Source organism: Astatotilapia calliptera, chromosome 10, assembly GCF_900246225.1.
Source record: "Astatotilapia calliptera chromosome 10, fAstCal1.2, whole genome shotgun sequence".
Lineage (NCBI taxonomy): Eukaryota > Metazoa > Chordata > Actinopteri > Cichliformes > Cichlidae > Astatotilapia > Astatotilapia calliptera.
In genome coordinates this window covers 13,201,193-13,214,827 of record NC_039311.1, presented here as the reverse complement: position 1 = coordinate 13,214,827, position 13,635 = coordinate 13,201,193, and the positions used below count along the sequence as shown (strand labels likewise).

At 40.5% G+C, this 13,635-nt stretch overlaps 1 protein-coding gene across 1 annotated transcript; it reads right to left on the bottom strand.

Moving 5' to 3' along the window:
* Nucleotides 1-34: 34 nt before the first annotated feature.
* Nucleotides 35-12,563, bottom strand: wdr44 (WD repeat domain 44). Its single transcript, XM_026182824.1, has 20 exons — nt 12,013-12,563; nt 11,198-11,231; nt 9,666-9,743; nt 8,924-9,524; nt 8,539-8,687; nt 8,341-8,436; nt 8,092-8,228; nt 7,704-7,787; nt 7,486-7,592; nt 6,873-7,024; nt 6,624-6,762; nt 3,083-3,147; nt 2,881-2,997; nt 2,672-2,794; nt 2,376-2,567; nt 2,147-2,248; nt 1,557-1,672; nt 1,295-1,422; nt 1,078-1,212; nt 35-984 (listed from the first exon to the last, which is right to left on the bottom strand). The coding sequence occupies exons 1-20, from the start codon at nt 12,087-12,089 to the stop codon at nt 896-898; spliced, it is 2,721 nt and encodes a 906-aa protein (XP_026038609.1). The 5' UTR covers nt 12,090-12,563; the 3' UTR covers nt 35-895.
* Between the last annotated feature and the right edge of the window lie 1,072 nt (nt 12,564-13,635).

The window sequence follows — 13,635 nt, the reverse complement described above, 5'->3', positions numbered from 1 at the left end:
AAATGTTAAGTTAATGACTTGTCGACAAGCACTCTTTTAGTTTGTGTGGATTTTTATTGAGGAAAGTAATAGAGCATTTGTTTACAAAAGCATTAAGTATGCAATGTTACACAGTAAATTTACACAACTGTTTTATAGAATGAAATGTGCTTTCATTGAACAAAGAAATGTATCAAAAGTACTTGACCCAATACTGGTTCTGAAACACAGATTTAAGATGCCCAGCCCCGATCATTAGTAGCCACACATCTCCTGCACTGAAATGTTTGTTATCTGCTGAAATATTTGATAAAGTGAGAGGAAAGCTTTAGAAGTGTAATTTAGAAAGCAATCTAGACTCTGTAGGCACGAATATTTTGTAAATGACATTACAGTCCAGCTTTAGACACCTTGAGACAAATGCGTCTTAACACAAGACATGAAAATCTGCCCAACATCAGGGCCTTGCTTCTCTAAATTTCTTCTGAAATGTGGTAGCCAAAGAAAGCATAAGGTGCCCCATACTGTTACAGGTAGTCTTCTAGCTATATTCAGCCCTGACCATACCGCCTGAAATGTACACGTGCGTATCTGAACATATTTAGTTTCTGTTCACGCTTGACATGTCCAGATCTTTCGTTCAGACCAAACTGTTCACAGTTGTCTGGTATCAAAGATTTAAAAACAAAAAGTGGTAAGGAACCTCACTTTGTCCATTTACAGTCTATTTATTCCACCTATTCCCTTTTATTTTAGGGTCCCTGTTTACCAAAAACCGCTACTACAGACAACTTTGTCTCAGTACCATTAGGTACTTAGTGACCTTACAAGGCTCTGAGACAAGTTGTCCTCAACCTTTAGGACTGATCACTGATAGACGGGCCTGAACCTGAAGAGCCAAGAGCCTCTAAAATGCTCAGTATTTTTTTACATTGATAAAAACCTTGATGGCTCCAGTGAAGTCAGCGGAGAGAAGAACTTCTGTGTGATCTGTCTTTAATGCTCCTGCAAAGAGAGAAAATGGCATTGCAAGTTTACGACACTGAACTGTGATGTTTTAAGAAATCTTGAGTCATATGCAAATTAAAGGGGGCATACCTGAGGGTATCGTTTCAGAGTCTGTGGAGTCCAGGCTCTTACACTCTGCTTCTGGCTTCTCTGCACCACTCTCCTGTGGGACAATAAGGCCTGGGTGGGGTGCGAAGATGGCTGACGTAACCACAGCGTTGTGTGCTGAAAGAGAAAAACTCTTTAGTGGCAGCCCCATGGCTGCTTACATTAAACGGTGTTTGCCACTTAGCATAACCACAGTTACCTTTAATCCCTTCCCAGAAGTCATTGCGGTCCCGCCGTACAGATGTGAATTTACTCAAGTCATGGTAAGTGCTCCAGATGTATATGTACTTGTCCTCTGAGCCGCTTACAATGAAGGAGTAGTCGTGACTACAGAAAAAAGGCCAAACAGGTTTACTGCAACATACTGTGTCAATACAACAACAACAGAAAGAGCTTTTGTCCATGCTTAAGGTTAGAAACTGACAAAAAACAAACAAACTAGAAGCAATGTACACCCTTACCTGAAGCTGGCCTTAATCTGGCTGCTACTGTTGACATAACCCTTGTACTTCATTGATAGAGACAAGTCCCTCAGGTCATAAAGGCGAATGCGGGAATCATTTGATGTCACCAAAATCTATGGGCAAAGGGTACAGTTCAACATTTGGCATTTCACAAGTCTTACAGACACGACTTGTTACACTGACGACTAGGGCTGCAGCTGTCGATTATTTTAGTAATCAAGTATTCCATCGATTAGTTCAATGAACCAGCGCCTATCAGCATTCTGAAGTTTGCCCTGGACTTCGACTCAAAATTTTGTGCTGTTAAAAACAAGACTTTAATTATTAACATCTACACCATCATAATGTTAACAGCAATTCAGCAAAACCCAACAGCTCCAGGTCAGTCCCTCAAAGTTTTACTGACCAATATCTTTAAATATTAAGATTATATTTTATTTCTCTTTATATATTTTTTTTTATTCTCTTTAAATCTGAAAAATTAAGCTATGAAAGCCTTGAAATAAAGATGGTCTAGTAAACCGCAGTTTACCAAGCCCTATTGACGACCCACCGCAGACGTATTTGTAGGGATGGCCAGCTGTTACCTTATTTTCTCCAGGCAGAGGTTCAATGCCAGTGATCTTGCGTCCCACTTTGTTCCTTCCTCTGGTGGACCGCACATGAATTTGCGTGTGGTATTTCAGACGCTAAAAACAAGGTGCAAACAGAAAAATGCATTTGCTTCATATTTGAATGGATGTGTTCATGAAAAAAAGTACTATAAAGAAATAATTAAACCATGTATTGGCTGGATGAAGCAATGTATGTGTATACCTCTGTGTCATAGAAGATACATCGACCATCATAGGTGCCAATCACTGCATATTTCCCATTTTGGCAGAAGTTGGCAGCGGTGATGAGCCGGGTTTGGCCATCCACCTCATTCCACAAAGCCACCTTCTTATCTGGAATGTTCCAGAGCCGTAGTTTTCCATCTAGAGAGCCGCTTAAAAAGTACCTGTCATCCTGGGTAAGAAGAAAAAAAAAAGTACTATGAATGGAGTCTGTGAGACAAAATAATAGATGTATGATTTGCGCTGAGAGCAGTAATGCAAGGTGACTTAACGTACCCTGGGATGGAAAGCAATGGCTGTGACAAAATCAATGTGCTGAAAGCAGCAGAGACACTCTCGCCTGGATATGTGCCATAACCTGACTGTTTTATCCATGGAAGAGGAGAGCAGGAAAAAGTTCTAGACAAAAAATATTTTGGAAAAGATGAGACAAGAGAGAAGAAAATGTGTGGGGGTAGAAAAACTTAACAGGGTGCTTTAATCACCTTTGACCAGGATAAGTCCAACAGATCAGCCGTGTGACCCTTGTACTTGCAGAAAGGGACTTGACGGAAAGGGGCATTTCTATCTTCCGTGTCTGGGTCCTCTGGAATACAACTCGCCTACAATAAAAATGTCACTTAGGTACACATCTGGAACAAAAATGGCTTAAAAATGTCTGATTTTTGTGTTAGTGTCATCACTCACCCCAGTCTCAGTGTCAGATTTAGAAGAACATAAACTTTCCTGAGAAGGAGAAGGTGACACTCGACCTGGAGAAGAAAAAACAAAGGAAGGTTTCTCTAACAAGAACTTGAACATCTTCTGGAAAAGTCTTGAGTCTTAATTTCTTTATATTTGGCTAGGAAAATGTTAAATAGGTGTAACAAACTATTTACTAAAGCATGTGTAAACATACATCAGATGCAGTATATAGGGCAAAAACAGAGTTGGCAGCTTGAGAAGCTTTCTGCTCATTTCTTTAAGTAGTCTTCAGGAATGGTTCTGCAGGCCTCTTGAAGGACATTCAAAGCTGACTGATAGTGTTTCACTCCGTTCTTCTATCCAGGTATGCCTTGTTACACTGACTGCCACATGTTCAGAAATATATGTCAAAATCTGATTTTTCTGCATTCAAAATGTCTTCATTTTTCGTTGTGCAACCCCTTTCCTGATCCCTTCCATTTATGCACTGACAACTTAAACCAGAAATGCCAAATTTGGATCCATCACTCCATGAGACCTGCTGTCACTGATTTTCAGCCCAGTTTCTGTGTAACTTGGCTTACCTCAGGCTTTTCTCCCTATTCTCCTTCCTTAAGAATGGCTTCTTGAAAGCCAACCTTTCATTGAGACCATTTCTGATGAGGCTTCAGTGATCAGGTGATGGACCAGCACAAGGTCCTGCATCTTTCAGGTCCTTTGCTTGACCTTTTCCTATGTCTTACTGGGGATTTATGCTTCAGTGGGAAATCTATGCCATAGCTACATTGTAACCACAAACCCCTCTGAAAGCCTAAGGTGTAACCTGACGTGCACCTCCCTAGAAATGTAGCTACATATCAGGTAAACACAGTCTGTTTAGAGTCCCTGTATGCATTTCCAGCTACCTTTTTGCCAGGGCTTTTGAATTTATCACTGAGAGAATACCAATCACCATGTCAGTATAATAAAAAAATAATCATAGCATCAATATACAGGGAGTGCAGAATTATTAGGCAAATGAGTATTTTGTCCACATCATCCTCTTCATGCATGTTGTCCTACTCCAAGCTGTATAGGCTCGAAAGCCTACTACCAATTAAGCATATTAGGTGATGTGCATCTCTGTAATGAGAAGGGGTGTGGTCTAATGACATCAACACCCTATATCAGGTGTGCATAATTATTAGGCAACGTCCTTTCCTTTGGCAAAATGGGTCAAAAGAAGGACTTGACGGGCTCAGAAAAGTCAAAAATAGTGAGATATCTTGCAGAGGGATGCAGCAGTCTCAAAATTGCAAAGCTTCTGAAGCGTGATCATCGAACAATCAAGCGTTTCATTCAAAATAGTCAACAGGGTCGCAAGAAGCGTGTGGAAAAACCAAGGCGCCAAATAACTGCCCATGAACTGAGAAAAGTCAAGCGTGCAGCTGCCAAGATGCCCCTTGCCACCAGTTTGGCCATATTTCAGAGCTGCAACATCACTGGAGTGCCCAAAAGCACAAGGTGTGCAATACTCAGAGACATGGCCAAGGTAAGAAAGGCTGAAAGACGACCACCACTGAACAAGACACACAAGCTGAAACGTCAAGACTGGGCCAAGAAATATCTCAAGACTGGTTTTTCTAAGGTTTTATGGACTGATGAAATGAGAGTGAGTCTTGATGGGCCCATGGCTGGATTGGTAAAGGGCAGAGAGCTCCAGTCCGACTCAGACGCCAGCAAGGTGGAGTACTGGTTTGGGCTGGTATCATCAAAGATGAGCTTGTGGGGCCTTTTCGGGTTGAGGATGGAGTCAAGCTCAACTCCCAGTCCTACTGCCAGTTTCTGGAAGACACCTTCTTCAAGCAGTGGTACAGGAAGAAGTCTGCATCCTTCAAGAAAAACATGATTTCCATGCAGGACAATGCTCCATCACACGCGTCCAAGTACTCCACAGCGTGGCTGGCAAGAAAGGGTATAAAAGAAGAAAAACTAATGACATGGCCACCTTGTTCACCTGATCTGAACCCCATTGAGAACCTGTGGTCTAGGGCTGCACGATTTTGCATAAAATGAGAATCACGATTTTTTTGGCTTAGAATTGAGATCACGATTCTCTCACGATTTTCTTTTCCAGTATAAATATTTATTGCACTTATTAACTGCACATCAACTTCGTTGAAACTGAACATAAAAACAATAAACAAACATAAAAACAACAAATGTCTCATGTTTTGTTGTTGCCGCAAAATGTTGTACTGCTTGAAATTCCGTCTCCACTGTTGCTCGACACTGCGTGTATAGAGCAGGTAGTGCAACAATAGAAAAATAACACAGCACTGTGTAGCGTTTGTCTAGGGTGTTGATCATTTTCCTAAATCCCTCGTTTTGCACAGTGTTGATGGGAGCCATATCTTTGGTCAGGTGATAAGTAATAACCTCCGTAATTTCTTTGTGCCTGCGGGAGTTCGACGGGTATAGGGAAGCGCTGTATAAGATTCCCGTTATTGATGTTTGGGTGGTTGACCGGGACAGATTTTCTCCTGTCACTGACGTGCTCACCGTTGTTTTTTCCCCTGCTAATACCCTCACGTGGTATAAGGCTCCGCCCTTGTCATTTGTTGAGCAGGAAGAGTGAGCGCTTGTTTTCATGCAGATTACGTCCCGGATCAGATTGCGGTACAATCGTCGTCGTCTTTTTTTTTTTTTTTTTTTTAAATCGTTGTCATTTGGAAATGAGATCGCACATAAGTATGAATCGAGATCGCGATTTTCTAACGATTAATCGTGCAGCCCTACTGTGGTCCATCATCAAATGTGAGATTTACAAGGAGGGAAAACAGTACACCTCTCTGAACAGTGTCTGGGAGGCTGTGGTTGCTGCTGCACGCAATGTTGATGGTGAACAGATCAAAACACTGACAGAATCCATGGATGGCAGGCTTTTGAGTGTCCTTGCAAAGAAAGGTGGCTATATTGGTCGCTGATTTGTTTTTGTTTTTGAATGTCAGAAATGTATATTTGTGAATGTGGAGATGTTATATTGGTTTCACTGGTAAAAATAAATAATTGAAATGGGTATATATTTGTTTTTTGTTAAATTGCCTAATAATTATGCACAGTAATAGTCACCTGCACACACAGATATCCCCCTAAAATAGCTAAAACTAAAAACAAACTAAAAACTACTTCCAAAAACATTCAGCTTTCATATTAATGAGTTTTTTGGGTTCATTGAGAACATGGTTGTTGTTCAATAATAACATTATTCCTCAAAAATACAACTTGCCTAATAATTCTGCACTCCCTATAATAAACACTCACAAATGTCAGCAGATTCCTGGAGGGAGATTGCTGAAACTATCGGTTCCATACTATAAATTTAAAATCGTTTCTTTGTTATGTTGTCTGTAATAGTTCAGAGAGACTCAAGACGACTTAAAAAAAAAAAAAAAAAAAAGGCTCCTTCAAAGCAAAATGACAGGCAGCTGAATTCTTTTTCCCCCCAAATAATCAATTATCATACAAATAAAAAAGAAATCAAATATGTTGCTAATGCGCTTACCTTCAGTATTGTACTTTAATCTCATATTATTGAAGTAATCAAACGCTGTTTTCAGGACCCAAATGCGAACCACGTTATCTTGGCCCGCAGTTGCCAGCAGCCTCCCGCAGTGAGAAAACTTCATTGTCCAAACGGCCCCCTTAAAAAAAATAAAAAAAATAAACACAAGCAAACAAAGATCTCTTAATACAAGCATGTAGTAGCACACAGTGTGTCAGTGCATAAAATAACATGGTACAATAATCCCACCATGTGCTCTCCACTGAGGTCCTGCACAACCTTAATCTGGTCAAAGTCAAAGGGACCCTTGAAGCTATGCGCTGCCTTGAACTTGGCCTGCCTGGTGTAAGGCATACCCTCATCGTCGCTCGATGATGGATCATCCTGATCTGTATGGAAGACTGAGCGTAGGATAAACAAAAAGAAGAAGTGTATCAGGGTTATTTCACAAACCTGTGTTGGCATTTGGGATATTCTTAAAGTCAGACCCATTATGCTCATTACCAGGTCCATATTTCTGCACTCTTGGACTCATAAGGGTTCTGTGATAATAGTCAGAGCTCTAATAGTGAACACGTACAACTGAGACAGAGTCAAAGACTATTTATTTTCTTGTGTTCAAGAAAACTGTATTTTTAATGCATTTTTTTCTTTATGGTGCTTAAAAAAAGCACACACTAAAAACGGTGTGTGCACACAACTTGTTATACCAACAACTAGGGTTGTAGTTGGACAGGACACTTTCTTGTAATGTTTAGTAAGTTATCCACAGGAACATGAATATAGGCTGTATGGTTTTTAAAAAAAAATACAACTGCCTCTGCACAACATCCTTTCACTTCCTTCTCTTTTTTTTTTTTACCTTCATCACGAACACTTTTCACTTTGTTGACTGCCTTCTCTCCGTACTCCTCAGCCAGATGCTTGGCCTTCTTCACCGACTTGCCGAGGAATTTTTTTAACTGGGTCCTGGTCAGAAATACCAACAAACCATTAATATACTTTAAATTAGATGATGTTGTGAAAGAGGGAAATACACTAAGTTTCAGCAAAAGGCAACCAAAAACCACTAGTCCTTACGTTCTCTGTTTTAGTTTTCCACCGTCTGTGTCTGTCATTGGAGTCTGAGTCTTCTCATCATCATCTGACTGTGCTGCATCATTCCTGCAAAGCCAAAAATATATCAGCGTCGTCTCGAAACTTTACCAGGTTCTTGTTTTAGATGATAAAGCTTAACCATGTTTTCCATGGGAAACTTATGTGAGCAATATCAGTGCAACCCATTGTAATCAACTTATTCCCTCAACAGGGAAAACCTTTTCTGAGAATCTGATCTGAAGGTCAAGTGTTTGGCTTCACCCTAATCTTTCCCTCATTGACTTGTTTAATAAGCTGTGATTTGAACAGTTTTAAATTGAATTTGACAACAGCAACACGAGCTAACCCACGTAAATAATGTTCTGCTTACGTGATGTACTCCTTGGTCCTCCTCATAATGTGCAGAGTGAGAGGGTTGATCCCAGCAGGAAGTTTCTCCTCCGCCTGAATTAGAGGAATTTCTTCCCCAGTGTCTAAATTCTTGATCATCACACTGGCCAAGATTTCCTGTTTTAAGATGCCCACAAGCATATTTTTGTTGCAATGACGACCGGTGCCAGGAATGTGTCGATTTTAGGTTGTGGCTTGGACTCAAGCACACACAAAAACTGACTCTTACTTCATCTGTCAGTTCTCTGCCAGAATTTGACCGAGGACGTTGAGGGCCTGGGGTCTGTCCTCCGCTCTGAGATGAGGTCTGTTCATCTTCATTTTCCTAAAAATAAATAATAAAAATAATAAATAAATAAAATAGAAATTACTGCACAATATTTAAATTCCTTTTTTAGCACCAAAAAGAGGTCTGAGCCTCACTCACCTGTGCCGTCACCACCTTGTCTCCACTGGTAGCACTGGCCAGATCCAAGGAATGCTGCAGCTCTTTGGTTAGACTCCTCACAGTGCTGCCAGGAGACAGGAGGCCTGATGGCTCCAGAGAATCACTGCAGACCACACTGACAGCAGACACTGGAAAAAATCACGCAACACAACAAAAAAAACTTTATAAGAAAAACCGTCTTCTTTTTCTGTCTGCTTTATGTTAGTGTGATTCATATGATGTGGCAGATAAGTACATAGACATACATAAAAGATAAAGACATTTTAACACTTGTTTAGTAAAAGGTAACAGTTTAAAATCCCACACTGGATTGATGCAACACATTTGACATTGAGACCCATTAAAATCGCACTGTATTGCCTACCTTCCAGCCCACTTGGCCTAACACACTCCTGTGACTTCTTGGTAGGTAATTTCGGCCGAGATGGTGGCGGAGGTCTTGCAGGAGGACCCCCGCTTGGAGGGGGTGGGCGTGAGGGAGGAGGCTTCTTTGTGCTAGCTACAATGTCTGGCTCCACTGTGAACTGCTGAGGTTTTAAAGACCCAGAGGAGTCCGAGTCAGCTGGCCTGTCAGTCAAGGGAACCTGGTCTAAGATGTCAGCCGGTCTTGGCTCCTGACCACCTTCTGCAACCGCAACAGACAGGCTGGGCTGACTCTGTCCTATGGTGCTGGTGATGTCTGGAGGCTGAACATGTTCTTGTGAGCCAGCTGATGGCCCTGGGAGACCTGTGGGCTCGAGAGCAGGTATAGAGCACTCGCCGTTTGATACTATGCTATTCCGTTGTTCCTCTGGCCTCTCGACAAGCTGGGGTTCAACAGCTGGCACAGCCAGCTCCCCAGGGAGCCTGTCACCATTATTCTGCTCATTTGGCTCGGCTGCTACATCAACATGCAGCTGATCTAACAGCTGAGCCACCTCACCTACGTCTCCCTTTTGACTCTCTTCGATGATACTATCAATGATCTAAAAGAAGAGAAAACACAGTCGATTTAGCAATACAACATCTATTTTTTTACGTTATAGCTCATCTCTAAGAAAATGTGTTTCTCTTTGCACAGAACTTAAAACAAAACTCTAAACAAGGATGAGACTAGAGAAACATACCTGTAACGAATCATCTTGCTGAGTCTCAGAAGTGGCACAGCTCAAATCTTGCGCAACGTTTACTGAATTGTGCAAAAGCTGTTTCGAAAAAACAAACAAACATATAGACCATTTACCAACATGTACTTACAATACACACACACACAGGAGAAATATCAACAGTAACATGACAGCTAAATTACAGTTATTCAGGCGTATCCACACAAATGGAAACCTAGAGATGAATTGTTTATCTATCTTATGATATTCATCAACACAGTCTTGGAGGTTATGTTATGTAATAATTCTTTGTTTACCTTTATATTAATTCCTTGTGTAACTGCCAGCTTATGATATAACAAATGGCTTTTCTAGATTGAAAGTAATGTCTACATCTTGTTACCACTCAAAATGTGTATACCGCTCTCCTATTTTGGTCCCATTTCCTGCATGGAGTGAGGTCAGGCGATTGTTGTCTTTAACGTTTGCATCACCTTGCAATAGCATATATATTATTTTTGTTTTTCCTTGCAATTATTTGTGCATTTCATTGCAGTAACTTGTTTTCTCTGACAGCCTGCTTTGCATTCCTGATGATCCATTTGAAAAGTTCGGTTGTTTGTTGGCCCAGATCAGGTCTTCAGTGACAAATGTGTCATACTACCAACATACAGTAGCATTAAACTCTTATCCTGGACAGCTATCAGCATCATCTAACATGTAACTAACATCATAACAATGTTGGTTCAGAATCAAAATTGCAAATGACACACACACACAAAACCACTGTGAATAATCAATGTTGCACCACTAAAACTTGTCACAGCCATAACTGTAAAAAACAAGTCTTGACAGCAACGATCTCTAACCCAACTCTGCAGTCATAAGTACATATACAGCTGAGGGTGTCCTGACTCTCACTGCTGTCACAACCAGCAGCAGTCTAGAATACCACATGACACCACATCATAAAACAGTAAAGCCTTTTACGATGAGTCAGATGAAATGCAAACTTTTTTTGCGAGGTCATGCAAAAAAAACAAACAACAAAAAAAAAAAACATGCAAAGTAATGCAAATTTCACTGAGAGGTAACATAAAGGTAGTTGTCAAAAAAACATTACATCGCCATGAGCTTGGAGGGGACCTTGTACAATTAGTACACAAAGGTGTTTAGGAACGGTATTGCTCATAGCCGTTTACACACGATCACCAAGGTACAGGTAAAAATCTGCACCTTTCATAGGGATAAACATGGATAAAGCAAGATTAATAAACATAACTGGAAAATGCATAGATCTCTATGTTTTTTGTTTTTTTTACTGTAGTCACCCCTTCCCAAAGGTCATTCAGAGACAGGAAAACTATAGACAAGCTACAAACTAATAGTGTTTTGTGTGTGTGTCCGTGCGCATATATATATGAATTTGAAAAATCAAAAAGTCACTATTTTGTTGCCATATTACTTTGAACTATAGAGTAATCATTCCAAGAGCAACTCAGCACAACCCGTGACACCTTGTTTCAACAGTGCCTAGATTTAAATAAACATACCTGAGGTGAAGGAATGACGAACTTTGCGGGAGACCTAAGAAACACAAAACACGTGGTTTAAAACTGATATAGGCTAAACTTATAAAGCAGAGAAAAAAACCCAAATACAACACAAAAATCTAACTTTTTATAATTTTACCTGTCACCTAAGCAGTTGAGACAATGAATTAAATAACTTTTACCCCATATATAACTTTTGATCAGAAGAAATAATAGAAGCAACAGAGCACACACTTTAAACATTTACAGAGTGGTTCAGTAACCGCTTGCTTTTAAGCAGACACAAAATGCACCTTTAAAAGTTACATTACATTATTAATCTCTAATCGAGCTGTCATACAGCGGATCATACAAAAATACTGTTTTGTAAGCTACTGCTACCTTCAGTCGGGTTTTTTTTTATTCCAACAAGCTATGTTTTGGATGAAAACTGTAAATTTGCATTGTGGTTTCAGCTTTGATAAGAAACCTGTTCCTTCAGTCCAAATCCTACTGTCATCATGTGACTTGTGAGTGTTTTGAGGGTTAGACTCTCCTGTACCTGCACTGAATAGCTGGTGAACATAAGCACTGTATGACAGCATATAATTAATATTCGGCATCTAAATACAAAACAGACTGGGTCGTATTTTGCACACGGCACATGACCTGGCTTTGAAGCAGCTTGAGTTCATGCTTTTCATGAAAGAATGGCCATTTTGCAAATCTAACGTTAGCTGTCAATACTACGCTAGCTAGATATATATGAGACAAGAAAAAAACAAGCAATTTAACACAGTTTTCAAAAGTAATATTGGCAAAACGTCTTTTCTTACACTTGTGGAGACGGAGTAAAATTGGGGTCCTCTGGAGCATCATAGAATTCCTCCGTGTCACTTGTATCTGACGCCATGCTAACGTCAATGTAGTTCGCTAGCTAGCCTAGTTTCCAGGCAGCTGTGTATAAGCCTAACCTGCCAATGACTGAAAGGTATTACATATGCGCTTGTAACGTCCTCTATGTTAACACTGATATTCCATTGCCCGAGCCCGGGAGTCGTCAAATAACAACTTTCCGGTCCAACATTACGCTGCAGCTAACAAATGTAATCCTGTCGAACGACTAAGCAGCACTTAATGCTAACTAACCCTGACCCTCTTTTAGATCTATCTTGCACAAAGCACAGTATCGACCGAAAAAAACGCCACAAGCGAGTTTTTTGTTATGCTTTTTCACAACATTACACACTTGATAAGCTGTCAAGCTAACAGAACCAGAGAACCGCGTCATAAACAAACCAGCTACACAAAAAAATACATCCTAACGAAGCAAGGGAGGGGCACAGGCGCCCTCTTGTTTCTTCTTCTTTTTCAATGGCGGTTGGAGAACAGCTTTTACGGCTAATACTGCCACCTTCTGGACTGGAATCTGAATGGAACAACTTGGTTGCTAAATCCTTTTTTTCAATCTTTTAACTCTCACTCATTTTACTTCACTAATATGAGTGCCGTTTTATAAAATTACTGTATACATTACAATACTCACTGAACAACCAAGAGAATAACAGCCACTGATCAGGTGGAGTAGAGTGTATTAGTTGGTCTAGCAGCAAGGTGTAGTTTTTGGTTCCTAAATAATCCACTCAGGATGATATGATCATGATTAGAGCAACAGTTTGTTTAACCCATATTTGAGAAATTATTATTATTATTAGTGTATCTGGCAGATGACTCTCTGACAGACATTTTTGAATTATAGAGGCAGGTAGCATTTGGTCTGAGAGATTTCTTATATCTGTCCTTGTGGCAGTGGAGCCGAAACAGTCTGTTGGAAAAGGTGATCCGCTGCCTGTCAGTGGTGCAGAGGGGGACAGGATTATCCATGGAGTTTAAAGTTTGCTCACTGACACCACATCTTCACCACAGTTTCAAAAGTGACCAGTTTGCTGGCATTTGCAGAGTTAGCCTTTTCAGTGATTCTGTTCATGTCACCAGCTCCCAAAGCAGACCACAGGCAAGTACACTGGGCTTGCAACGCCTAATTGACAGAAAATCTCATCATTTTGCCGTTTCTTCACAGAACACGCCACACAATCATCCACTGGTGCTCTGTACTCTTCCTGCCTATCACTAATAAATTCACTGCCACTGCAGAACTGTCAGAGTATTTCTGTAGGTCGCATGCATTGAAAGTCTGTGGAGCTTCTGTGCTGCACATCACCAAATCAGACATAGCACTGACTAATCTCTGTCAGTAACCCATGAGATGGTATACATGTTTACTGACATTTCTTATCGCTTTTCTCTCAGCAGAGAGAAGAGCTGGATCATTTTAATTTGAGAAATCAAAGGAAGTGATCCTCTGCATGCAGCCATTTTTTTTAGATGGGAGTTAGCTCTCTGCAGCATGTATAGTTGCATCATGGCAGATTTGGTTTGTATGCAAACTGCATGTGACT